The 12,991-nt window shown below is 53.5% G+C and overlaps 1 protein-coding gene and 1 long non-coding RNA gene across 3 annotated transcripts in view; one reads left to right on the top strand and one right to left on the bottom strand.

Moving 5' to 3' along the window:
• Nucleotides 1-12,991, bottom strand: part of LOC144368047 (uncharacterized) — a 40,908-nt gene that overhangs the window by 2,658 nt on the left and 25,259 nt on the right. The gene's annotated exons all lie outside the window — the stretch shown is intronic.
• Trabd2b (TraB domain containing 2B) overlaps nt 1-12,991 on the top strand; it is a 219,840-nt gene that overhangs the window by 194,640 nt on the left and 12,209 nt on the right. Inside the window, exons 5-6 of one of the 2 annotated variants that reach the window (XM_021732952.3) lie at nt 8,404-8,494; nt 11,385-11,654. In XM_021732952.3, coding sequence (XP_021588627.2) covers nt 8,404-8,494; nt 11,385-11,654 — 361 coding nt within the window. Of the gene's footprint in view, nt 1-8,403; nt 8,495-11,384; nt 11,655-12,991 lie in introns of those variants that run through there. The other variant, XM_078026222.1, reaches the window with a different exon arrangement.

Below are 12,991 nucleotides of genomic sequence, written 5' to 3'. Positions count from 1 at the left end.
GTGTGTGATTTCCCCCTACCACCTGCACAGTAAGGTGCTTAGACAAAGTGAGGTATCAACCTCTTCTAGCCCCAGCACCCAGCAGTTACATGCTTGCTAGCAAAGGCTTCAGCACCTGGCACTGAAGGAGGCAAGCTACTTCAGAGAAGGCTTCCTGGAGTAGGTGGAGAGCCCGTGGAAATGTCCCCTGCACAGGTCCCCTCATTGTGCCCAGAGCCCTCAGACTAAGAGCCATACCCACCTCCTTTCCAGCTGGGTCTTCCACTCAGTGAGTAGGCTTAGGAACTGAAGCCCCTCAGAGCTTGAGACTGGTCCTAGAATAGCAGCCATGGTCCATCTAGGGCCTTTAAATCTTAGAAAGTAGAGAGAGCACATGCCCAGCCCAGCTGCTCTCCCAGGCAAGCATCCCCTGGCCTGCCACACAGCCTCTGGAAGTGTTTCAGAATTTCCAAGGACGGTGCTTCAAAGGAGCCCTGCCGCCCACCACAGATACATCTGGCTGCTGGCACATCTGCTACGGGCTGTGATCTTTGGCCAGAGGCGCCATTCCTAATTCAGCCCAAAGCACCCAGCCGGCCAGAGCAGCATCCCCTCCTGACTCCTCCATAGTTTTCCTGCTCTGGAATAGGGAGAGTCAAGAGGAATGGAGAGGGATATCCCAGCCTGTGTCCCTGGGCTGCTCTTTGGAGGAGCAGTTATGGATCTCAGCTAGAGGCTTGGCACTCTTGCTAGATGGAGAGTGTGGGGAAGGTGAGAGGAGAGGAAGGGGTCATAGGTTTAGAGCATGCACTTTGAAGCCAGACTGTGTCACCTAGAAATTCATGGCCTCTCTTATGAGAACTAGCCTTGGGCAGATCGGTTGCTCTCCCCATCCTCAGAAGCCTCCTCTGTGATAAGCCTGAGAGTCAGTGGCTGGCCCTTGTGCACTCAGGGCCTGGCATGGCCCTCTCATTCCATCAGTGTGACCTGGTTCCTCAGAGCCTGCCGTCCTCTAGGGACAGAACTCCTACAGCAAGAAAGGAGGACAGGGCAGAGGGAATGAAATATTCTGTGGCAGTACAAGGAAATCCCTAGAGCTGGGGTCAACTCCAAGTGACAATGAGGCCCAGCGAGTGGGTAGACTTCTATCCCTGCCCATGTCGCTGGCCAACAGTCCTGGGGCCCTGAGATGCTGTAATTCAGGAAAGGGGTCTGCAGGGTTACAATGGGTGATTACCAGGGCTGAGCACTGACCCTTGCAGTCCACAGAACTCATCACAAGCCACCTCCTGTGCTGGCCTGGGATCACCCTGCACAGTCTGCCTGGATTTGAAATGGTCTTGCTTAGGAGGAAAGGGGACCATCTTTGAATATTCACAGGGTCCCCAGGGCCTAGCATATGTCTCACATTTAGTAAACCCCAGTAAAGGCTTGTGGAGAAAGTACTGTGGGCTGCAAGACTTAGGTCAAAATACCCAGGGCTTACCCCTGGGACACAGCATTCACAAAGAGGAGGCTTCCTGATCTCTAACCAAATGTTAATTTTAAAAGGATCTTATCCAAATAAAATGAAAGATTCAAACCTTGAGGATTTTAGAAGAACCAAGAGCAATGGGGGACACCTTCTAAGAGGAAGTTCACACCTAGGGGAGATCCTGAGTGGGGCCCAGTCTGAACAACTGTCAGAGACATGTGGCACAAGCCCCAGAGCAGATCCTGCTCCAGAGGAAGCCTTCTCTGTCTCCAGAGCCTCAGCCTCGACAGCCGCCTCCACCGTCCCTTGACACAGATACACCCCATGCCGTGCTTGGGCTTAGACCCAGCTCTGCTCCAGCTCTGCCCCTTGCTGCCTGCGTGACACTGGGCAAGTTGTGTTCGCCTCAGCAGGGCTCTCATGAAGCTGAATGAGTAAATGAATCCAAAGCATTTGGCACATTCCTAGTGCTGGAGCAATGATAGGCGGGTTGCTCCTCTTAGTATTTGTATCTGCCTTTGCAGTACTGAGGGCAGAGCCATGCTGGCCAGTGATGTCCCGGGGCTCTTTCATTTCTGACATCCTACATTCCAGCACCACCCACAGCAGAACAGGAATTAAAGCCTGCGAAGGCAGCAAGATGCGCTGGTTCCACACAGACATCACCAACTCCCTGTAGGGTGCCAGTGTCCCCCTTGGCACAGGCCTGACCAGCACTTATCAGCCTGACACATTCCCCAAGGATGGAGCACCACCTCCCTTACAACTGGGCAGAGAATTCTTTGATCGCAGCCAAAATCTGCCCCTTCACCTTGTCCTGAAGCCATCAGAATCCTATGACTGGTCCCTTTGCCCCAAACCTCACTGAAGCTCACCTGGCCTTTCCCTGTGTATTCCAATTGCAGATTCTGCTGGTGCAGACCCACTGGGCTGCTCTGCTCTGCGCCTGTCCTTGCGCTGCCCTCTGCCTTCCTTGGAACACCCTCCCACCTCTCCCTCTGGGTCCCACACCTTCCTCTTCAGCCCCATCCTCCCGGCATCCGTCCATCACTTCATGGCTCATGCTGGCCTGTAAGTGTTTGTTTGCCAGTCTCCCCCTCCACGCTGTGACCTCCTCAGGGGTAGGGACTCTGTGCCTGAGCTCCAGGTCTGAAGCTGGGTACAGAGGAGATGTCATTCTAGTCCTCACTGATCTGAGAAGGCCCAGCCCTGCCTGGGCCAGCTACAGAAGAGGAGGCTCCTGTCTGCCCGCTCATTGCCACACATTCCTTGGCAGACTGGAAGCTCTCGGTGCCCCCAGTTGTCCATCCCTCTGCTGGCCCACCCATCCAGCCCTCCTGTCACACTTCCTCGAAAAAACAAACACTACTGTAGCTCGATATCCTGCCGGAGGCCCTGGCAATGAGATTCTCATTTGAAAGTTTCCCTTGCATTAATTTCAGACGGAACATAAATACGGGCCTGGGATTCCTCCTCCAGGAGGAGAAAGCTAGAGCCCCAGCGTACTCACTGCAGAGAAAACATGTGTGCTGGCCCACGTTACTTTGGGGCCTGTGCAGGAACATCTGGTTCTCCCCTCCTCCTCTGCCCAGCCCCCCATGTGATCTTGAAATTGCCCTGTTAATTGGTGTATTGTTCTCACTGAGCATTCGCACACTTTTCTCTCCAATCTGCTGAACCTTGGAAGGTGCACAAGTTTCTGACAATTTCCTGCCCCCAGACGTGAACTAGGGATCCCTCACCGCCGCCAGTTCTTCACGGTGGGGGTACCGGAACACGCAGCGAACTGGAACATTTCTGAGTTGAAGTCCAAGCTTTGCCTCTTACCACGTGTATGACCTTGGGCCAGTCCCATCCCCTCGCTGAGCCTCAGTTTCTTATCTGTACCCTGGGGACCTCCAGGGGCTGCTTGTGAGGATGAAATGAGACAGTTCAGAAGCATCACGTACCTGGGAGCTTCGTGAAGTATGAGTGTGTGTGTTCAGGTCACCTGTAATGGGAGTACAGGGGTGGGAGGACTCAGGAGACCTTGGGACCCTATGTGGGGTCCCAAGAATGGAGAGGAAGCTGCCCAAGGTCACACGGTCAGTTGATGAGCTGGGCTTTCTGATAGGCCCTGTCCTACCAGCCTTCCTGCATCAGCAGAACATTTGGTACTATCCGGCTGATCAGCTAGATCTGGCCTGTGCTCTGCTCCCCCAGCCTGTGCCCCACTAGCCAAGCTGAACCACCCTGTGTGGACTCCTCTCCACAGAGTGCACAGCCCCACTTGCACGCAGAAGAAAGGGAGCCTTTTTCTCTGCTTAGAAATATCACAGGGCTGGTCCCTCTGAGCAGTGTACCTTGTCCTGTTGTGTATAAGTATTCTTTAAGTGGGGCCCTGGCTTATTTCAGGAGAGGCAAGCGCCCACCCACCCCCATCAATCTGAAGACCTGTGGTCTCCCTCCAGGCCTTCGGCTTCTGGATTCTCTTTCTGGTCTCTTCCCTTTTCCCTTGTTCTCCTTCTCTGGCTTCTCTGTATTCCAGATCTCATTATCTAGTCCTTGTCTCCATCTCTTTCTCTCTTTGTCTTGATGTCTCTCCCTTTCTCTCTCCCCTACATGGTCTCAGTCTCTAACTCTCTGTCTCTCCACTTCTCCTCTTTGTCCTTCTATCTGTTCCCACAGGTCCTGGAGCTCTCCTCCTCTTGCATGTCCCTCTCTAAGACTCTCACTGCTCTTCTCTCTACCTCCTTCTCTTTGTCGCCGCAGGTCTGTGTGCCCCACCCATCACAACCCTCCCTCCCTCCTCCTCTGCTCACCCATGCCTCTGCGGATGATATGGAGGAGGCTTCCTGCAGAGAGCTGGCCAGAGGACAGCTGGAAGCCAGTGCTGAAGGGCTAAGCTGCTGGGCAGCAGCCAGGAGACCCAGGGAGCGCAGGCCAGGCAGGCCGAGTCCAAACTCCATGAGGCCCTTTTGGAAACTTTCCACAACCTTCCCTGCAGGTTCCAGAATGGGTGTGGTACATTTTTCTGGATTTCTGACCCAAGAGACAAGCTTCAGCCCTGTCTGCCAGCCCCTGGGGACAACACATGCTAAACCCTGGCTCAAGGGTTGGTGCAAAGGGTGAAGCTCCCGAGGTTGGTGGAATGTGGAGAAGTATCACCAAGAGACAAGGCAGGGGATGAATGGAGGGGACTCGGGTCTCATGGGGTAGGATGAGATCACGGAAAGGATGTGGAGTAACAGGTTTTGTCCCTCATTCACTCACAAACGTTCATGGAGTCACTGCCGTCCCCCCTTCAAGTGGCTCTTTGGGAGCTGTTGTTCTGACAGTCAGCTCTAGGGTATGGGAAGGTCAGTGTAGCAGCGGTAGGGAGAGGGGACCAAGGAGAACAGGATGGTTTCTGCAGAGGCTCAGGCAGCAGGTGGTAGTGGCAGGGGCAGTCCCATGTGTTTGAGAGGAAACATCAGACAGAGGTCATTGGTGACTGAAGGAGGATGAGGAGGTAAAGGAGTCCACACAGGGTGGTTCAGCTTGGCTGGGGAGGACTTTTCTGGAAAGCAGGGCAAGCTTGGTTGGTAGGTGCTGAGGAGCATTATGTGAGCTGTCCACAGGTGGCTGGACAGATGAGTCTGGGCCAGGGAGACAATTCCAGAGTCATCAGCATTGTGTGGTAATTGAACCTGGCAGAGTGGATGACTTGTCCCTGGAGTGAGCGGAATGAAGAGCAAAGAAACCAAGAGCAGGACCCCAAGTGCCCTGGCATTATTAGGCAGGAGGAAAAAGCCCACGAGGAACACAGCCAGAGCCATGTGGGGTGGTGAGGAATGCACAGGGCAGGAGAGGGGCCAGGGACCTGGAGAGTGCAGCTGTCATCAACCCAACTGTGGGGTCCTGTGAGGTCAAGCCCCAGAGAGGGAGGGATGGGGGGAGCACAGGCTGGGTGTGCGTGACCACGCAGACCACATGGCGTGGCGCACCTGGAGGTATACAAGGAGCAGAGGGAGGACACCATTCTCCACCCCCAGAGCAAGGGAGGAGCAGATGCGGCTTACAGCAGGAGAGGATGAGAATTTCAAAAGATCAGGATCTCCCCTGATTGCTGCCATCTTCTCCAGATATCACAAGTCTTCTGTTTAGAGCAGCAGTGGTCTGACACAGGGAAGCACCAACCAGATCTGGGAAACACTGCCACACAGTGCTCAGGATCCAGTGGTGTCCTGAGAAGCCCTTGTGGTCAGGTCTGTGTTGGGGCCATGCTGAGGCCTAGGCCCCTCTGAATTCCTCCTCCTCCCAGCCCCAAGCCTCCAGCAGTCAGCAGATACTTGCTGCTGCTGCTCCACTGCAGCCTGATGCATGCTGCCCTCCCTGGCTTCTCTTGAAATCCTCTGGGCAGACACAGAGACCAGTGTTGGACCATGAGGCCCTTATCTTTAAACTCAGGTCTCCATGGAGGCAGAGGGATTCCCTCTTTTGCCAGGAACAGAGTCCAGGGGCTTCTGACAGAGGTGTGAAGCCAGGATACTGCAGGCCATCACTGCCTGTGCCCTTCTAGCCCACCCATGCCACAGAGCAAGCCAGAAGATGGAAGCTTCTGGACTAGCCAGAACTGTCAGCTCATCCATCATTCATGAGAGCTCTGGCCTTTCCAAAATAGGTCCATTCCTACCTCATTAGAGCTTTATCACTTTCCCCAAGGAGCCAAAGTGCTATGGATTCATCTGGTATATGGGAAAATGGAGGCTGGTCAAAGAGAAGCCACTTGTCCAGGACCATGGACTGAGGAGGAGACTCAGAGCTTGGCAAGAGCATAGGTCTTCTGTTCTCAACAGCATAAGTCAGGGCCAGAGCTCCAGAAGGGCCTGTTCATGTCTTTGCTCTCCAGGTCTCTTTTGTAGTTAGCTTCCCCCACACACCCCACTCCCATCCTAGCCTCTGCACATGCCATCCTTTCCCAAGTACCACTCTACTCCCATACTCACCGTGTTGCCTAAGCTACCCCCGAGAAGTCCCCCCTACTCCCAAGCTGACTTGGATGTCTCCCATGTACCCACACCAGCTGTCATGTGTCTGTCTGCATCATGCTTAGTACTCCAATCACAAGAGCCCCATTTTCAAGAAAAACTACCTGGAACGGCCCCTGCCTAGACACCACTGTCCAGTGCAAGATAGCATTCAGTGTTGGCTAAGCAAATGGAATAAGTTGGTAGCGAGTGGGAGGGATGGGAATGTCTTTCCATAATGGTCTCAAGTCAAACAAAAACCTCTGTACAGACTGAGCTAGAGGAGCCATGGACACCATGAAGTATAAACCCTCTCCGCCTAAAGAATGGGAGGGTACTGGGTGTGCCCAGGGTTTCAGCAGAGGGGATGCTGGTCCATACATCTGGCCTTCCTAGTCCAGTGTTCTTTCCCATGATCCCCAGGTGGGACTGCAGGGACTGTGGGCGATGGGCAACCTGGGAGAGGAGAGGAGTCTGGCAGGCCACGGGGCTGTAGGACAGGCCCCTCTGCTCCAGCTATTGCACAGGCCCAGCCAGGCTTCATCTGCACGGGAAGCCTGTCCATTTCCTGCCGGCTTGTCCATTCTCTGTCCTCCTCCACCTCCCTGGGGCTGTCAGCATACTGACCTTCCTGCTTCCCACCTGTCACCACCCATCACAGGCAATCAGAGTCAGAGGGCAGAGATATCCCCCCAGGTCTGGGATGAAAGGTGAGCAGGAGCGGGGAGTGCTGCTCAGGAGAGCGGCCTCACAAGACTGACTCACAGTGGGAGGGGCCAGGGCCCTGGGCAAGCACCCAGCCAACGCACACATTGAGTAGGAGGGAGTCTGAGGACCCGGAAGCAGAGGGGCATTGCAGGATGCTGACTCCCAGCAGCCCCTGCTTTCACAGTCATTTGGCCTTTTGAGGATTGTCCCTAACCTGAACCTGGGAAAGGCTTCCCCTGAGTTCTCAGACTTCATGCCTGCATTAAAAAAAAAAGAGAGAGAGAGAGAGAGAGACATTTCCCCTCTCTCTCCTGCAGATTTACACTAAGTTCTCCATTTGTATATTCACAGTGCCTGGTACAGAGCAGGTCACAGGGTAAGGGCATCATAAATGTTTGCTGAACAAATGAATAATGGAGGGGGTGTTTAAGAAGACAGCTCCCCTCCCCACCACACACACTTCTGACACCACCTCTGGAGGGATCCTTCTGTGTTCGTACCTCTTCTAGGCCACTTTCTGTGCCTGCTGGACCCTGCAATTGGCAGGCTTCACTGGGCTCCCCTACAGGGTTCTGAGACCTCAATGGCCATCCCAGGATATTAGTCACTGTGTGTGCTCCAGAAATGTTGGGTAGATGATAAACAAATGAATCTATGATGTTCAAACCCTAACAGTGTGGGTTGAGTTGGCACTAGGCAATGGTGATGTAGTCTCTGTCCTTAGGGACCTGTCCAGGAGACCCACAAGGACGCAGAGGACCCTACCCCCATGCTGTAAGAGGAGGCACAAGTGAGAACTTACAAAGATGAGCTGTAGGCCTGCTGGGGCTGGAGAGTTTCTTGGAGCTGGGTTTATGTGACTGCTGGAGATTCCCCAGCCTGGACAGTCAGTGGCTGGGGTCGACTTAGTGGCAGGAGGCACAATAATGCAACAGGAAGCTCTTGGAGCCCTTACCATGTGCCCACCATTGCTCTCTATAACCTTCACAACCAACATCCCAATCATTCCCACTTTACAAATGAGGAAACTGGGGATTTAATCATAGCTGTGAGCAGCAGAGCCAGAATAGGAACCCAGATAGGGTGACAGCAGGGCCACATCTTACCCAGGGGGTCATATTGCCTTTTGGAGTCTAGGGCCTTGACTGGTGCAGCTCACTGGTCCAAACACAAACGCTGGGGATGTCCCAAACCTGTCTCCACTGACAGGCAACCTGACATGTGACTGAGCCTGCTTTGTGTCTTATGTTTTAGGTCACTTTCTAGGGAACAACACTGTCATTGATGTCCTGCGGCAGGCAGGGCTGGAGGTGGACCATACTCCTGCAGGGCAGGCCATCCACAGGTAAGCAACAGGGGCCTAGAGCATCTTGGGACTGGCTGGCTTGCAGCTGCCTGTCACAGGCCATGCCTGAACACATACTTCATGGCTGGCTACCCCTGCCTTCCTGCTCAGGCTTGAGGGTAGAGTTTTGGAAAAAAAATAAATAAATATATATATTGTAATGGTGCCTCCTGGGGACCAACTGGACCAGGCACCTACAACTGGAGGCAGGACTGCAGGTAGGAAAGCAGAAAGGGGCCTGGTATCCAATCTTAATGGCAGGTCACAGTGGGACCAGATATAGCAGTGGGATTTTGCAAATCCCACTAGGGAATTTTAGTGGGTAGCACTAGGATTTGCTATAGGCTTGGAATTGAAACACTGGTGAATTGGATAGGGATTGGAGGATTTGGTGGATGTCCCAGCCCTAAATCTCCATGGTGCTATGGGAGGACAAGCCACAGCCTGGCCTCTTCCCTGCATTTAGCCCCATTCCTTGGCAGCCCTGCTGTCATGCCCTCACCTGATCCACACCTTCCTGCCTGCACCCTCTCCATTGCTGCCTCTGGTTTTCCTGCCAGGACACACCCACCCATCACCCCTGACTTTTGTGCCAGGCACACCCACTCTGCTCATGGAACCACTGTTCCCCATCTTCTCTTCCTGTCCCCTGTTTCCTGCCCTATCCCCAACACCAAGTTCAGGAGCTGCCCAAGGACAGGGACCAGCTCAGTCTGTCTATGGGTCCTCAGCATCAGCACCAGGAAAGAGTCAGGTTTTAGATCCCATGCAGTCCCAGAGGTCAATTTCAGGATGCTCAAACTCAGAGTTCAGTGAAGCCCACTCTCTATCCATTACACAAAAACCTTCTTCACCAACCTGCAAGGGGGACCACAGCATGACTTAAGGTTATAACCCTGTCCTTAAGGTTATAAGACCCAGGGACCGAAAAAAACTTGAATAGTCACAACAGGTCACTAATGGCTGCTTACTCTGTACCGAGCTCTAAGGGCTCCTTCTAACTCCTAACTTGTTATCTTCACAACAACCTCGCAGTGGAGGAACTGTGTGTTTCCATCTTGATAAGTGAAAGAACCCAGAGAGGTGAAGGCACTTACAGTAGGAAACTCAGCTCATGTAAGTGACGGCCTGGCTCTGGGCCTCCTGAGCTCCTAACTTCTCTTTATACCAACTCTGGAGGTTGGAGTGGGGGCTCTGGAAGGACTGAGACCTTGATCTTCAGAGATGTGAGCTGCTGATCTCCTAGCTGCAGGCCAGACTTCCCTGGCTCCATGGCACTCCTAGAGGAACTTTTAAACATTGGCACTGAGCCTCCTCCCCAGTGCATCTTCTGCATTAACCTGAAAGATCGCTCTTCCTGCAGGAACCATTTGAACCCAGCACAAAGCAGTTTGTGTGGGGGCGGGAGGCCAGCAGTCTTGCTTAAGAGGTGGAGAATCCAAGGTAGTTTCAGGGTCAAGACATTCCTCAAGTTCCCTCCTCTCCCCTTGCCTCCCCCTCCCGGCACATCCCTGAAGGTCTTTCCTAAAAGCTCATTGTGTGTGGCCTGGCCAGGGCAGAGAAGGCTGGCAGGCTCTGAGGCTGGGGAGCCTCCTATTCATCTTGGAAACCAGGCCTTAATGGAGGAGTCCCCCACTGCACCCCCACGGGCTCTGCTCTGCGGGTTCTCAGCCTCGTCTCCTGCACAGGGAGCAAGTGGGGGTGGGGACGCTGAGTAGGCTCCAACAATAAAAACCATCCTCAGCCACAGGTGCTTCCTGGATCTATCTTTTTGTCTGACTGTTTTGAATTATCTCCCCAACAGCTGCGACATCTCCTAGCAGCCTGGACCCTGGGAATCTGGGGTTGCCATGGGGGCTGGGAGAGGACAGGCTGAGCTGATGGCCTTTTTTCCATCAAAGCAAGAGATGCCCCTCACCCACTGTGCTGGGAGAATAGAGTGGGGAGACAGGCTGCAGGACTGTAAGTGGCCTTGGGTACCACCTACCCTTGCAAGCTGCCTGCTCAGAAACCGCTCCTGAAACCACTCCCAACCTTCTCCCAGGATTGGATGTCCCCAAAACGAATTCTGCTGAGGCTACTGAGGAGAGAGAATAAAAGTGGGGAGAGCAGAGGATGTTCCCAGCCTGGGGCCTATGTGTGTACCCCTGTATGGACCATGAATTCCACAGACATGCCTATGTGACACTTTAGTGCCTGCCCAACAGGCAGGTCCTTTTGCTGATGGACAACATCAGAGACAGGTGCGTTAGGAGACAGGCCCTATTCTAAGTGCTGTGCCTGTGTTCACCTACATCATTCTCCTGCCCCGCGAGGCACAGGCTGTCATAGCCCCATTTTTAAGGAAGCACACTGAAGATAGATAACTCGCCTGCTGTCCCTCAGCCAGATCTGTGGATGTGTGAGGCCCTGACCTTGACCGAGATCAGACATGCCCATAGACCTCACTGCCTCCTAGTCTAGGCTCACATGTCACCCTTTGGTCCCTGACCAGCACCCTCTCTCCCTTGGGTTCTTAATCTGTCTCTATTTTCTTCTCAGCAGTTGTGGCCATCTGATGTCCTATATGTTCGACTCTTGTCTTCTGCTCCGAAATAGAAGTTCTAAGAGGGCAGGGACAGTATCTGTTTGGGTCTGTGCTGATATTTAATTCCTAGAAGAGTGCCTGGTACCAAGTAGGAGCTTAATATATATATTTATTGATGACATAGGTGAAAGGCGGAATCGGTGCCCCATCTCTCATACCAGATGACGGTGTTCCTGGGCTTCTTCACACAGGGCCGGGCAGGGTGTCTTTGCATTTTTTTTTTTCCTCCCCAGTGACTTTCCCACAGAATTGCTTTCCCTGTCACATATGCATGACACGCTCCTGTGCTGTTTCCCTTTCCAGCCCTGCTGCTGGGAGCCCAGTGCCCCCTCCTGAGGGGACCTCAGCCAGCCCTGCCCCAGCTACCCCAGCTGCCGCTGTCCCTGCAGCACCCTCAGTGACCCCCACCACCCCGCCTGAGGAGGATGACCCAGCCCTGTCCCCGCACCTCCTGCTCCCTGACAGCCTCAACCAGCTGGAGGAGTTTGGACGGCAAAAGAAGTGGCACAAGAGACAGAATAAACACCAGCGACCGCGGCAATTCAATGACCTCTGGGTCCGCATCGAGGACAGGTGAGGAGGACAGGGATGGGTGGCCCAGGAGCTGGATATGGACACTCCCTCCCATGCCCCCAAGGTGGGGTGCACGGTCACCAGGCGAGCCTTGCTCTGAGCAAGTGGGGCAGGGGATATCAGAGTGGAAACTACTGGGCTGCCTCTTCCCTCTACACAAAGGATTCCTTCGGGGTTTTTAGAGCACATCCACATCCGATTTTGCAGGTTTAGTTTCAAGACAAAAGCAAGAACAATTCTCTGCTCTTTTATAAGTGAAGCTCCGGTGCAAAGGAGCCTGCTTTACACTTGGCCGCCCTGGGCCACCTGTGGTGTGCCAAGCAGTTTCTAGTTGTCCCATGGACAGAGGGAGCACCTAGTAACAAACAGGACATGCTTGCTAGGCCAAAAGCTCCTTGTGCCTGAAAAATCTAAGTGGTGACATCTGGGCACGGAGGCTGCTAAGGGGACTCCACTTTGAGAGAGATGAGACAGACAATGGCTGTCTAATGCTGGGGACTCCATCTCAAAAGCAGTCCTAGTAAACCTTGTGTAAATGGTCAGGTACAGATCGTCCTAACATACTGAGATCCCTCCGTCCTCTTTCTGTGTGTTCCTCCTGCTACCAAAACCATTCCCTCTCAGCCTGTCCGTCACCAGAACTTCTGCTGTCACCAAGACTCTCTCTGCTGTCCTCTGCCTGCAGTCTCTACAGAGCAGTCTCCTTACATTCCTGTTTAGCAGCCATCTCCATATACAGAGAATAGTCTCCCTAGAATACCAGGGAAGTCTCAGGGAGGGACTGTCAGTATACCCCAGATCCCATGCCCCCAGCAGTGGGCCCTTGGAATCCAGAGTCCAATCTGTACCCTAAAGATATCATCCAGAATTTTCCTCAGCAACCTGGACAGAAGCACCTTGGGTAACTTGTTAAATAAACAAATCCCCAGGCCCCACCACAGACATAATGAATCAGGATCTTCGGGGCAGAGGCCTGGGAAGCCCGTGTGAATGTGCACCTGGAGATTCTTCCCAGTGTCTTTGGGAAACACTTGCTCAACTCTGCACTTATGGAGGATAAACCAAGGGGAAGGCTCTGTCTAGGGCCACCCAGGGAAGCAGGGGCTGCTCCCTACACTTGCCACTACATGGTTCTCCCATAGCCCGATCACTGAGCCTTTGACAGAAAAGTTGACGTATCAGCCCCCAGCCATAAAGTGGAGGGTGTGCACTATCTTAAAAAAAAAAAAAAAATCTTGGAACAAAAATGAGTTGAGCTTTGTAGCCTTTGTGCATGGGTTTCAAAGCACCTGGCTTGGTGTACTGGAAATGTGCTTCCATCGAGCTCTCCCTGGCCC

Source organism: Ictidomys tridecemlineatus, chromosome 11 (assembly GCF_052094955.1).
Source record: "Ictidomys tridecemlineatus isolate mIctTri1 chromosome 11, mIctTri1.hap1, whole genome shotgun sequence".
Classification (NCBI taxonomy): Eukaryota; Metazoa; Chordata; class Mammalia; order Rodentia; family Sciuridae; genus Ictidomys; species Ictidomys tridecemlineatus.
This window is presented reverse-complemented; position numbering and strand designations above follow the sequence as displayed.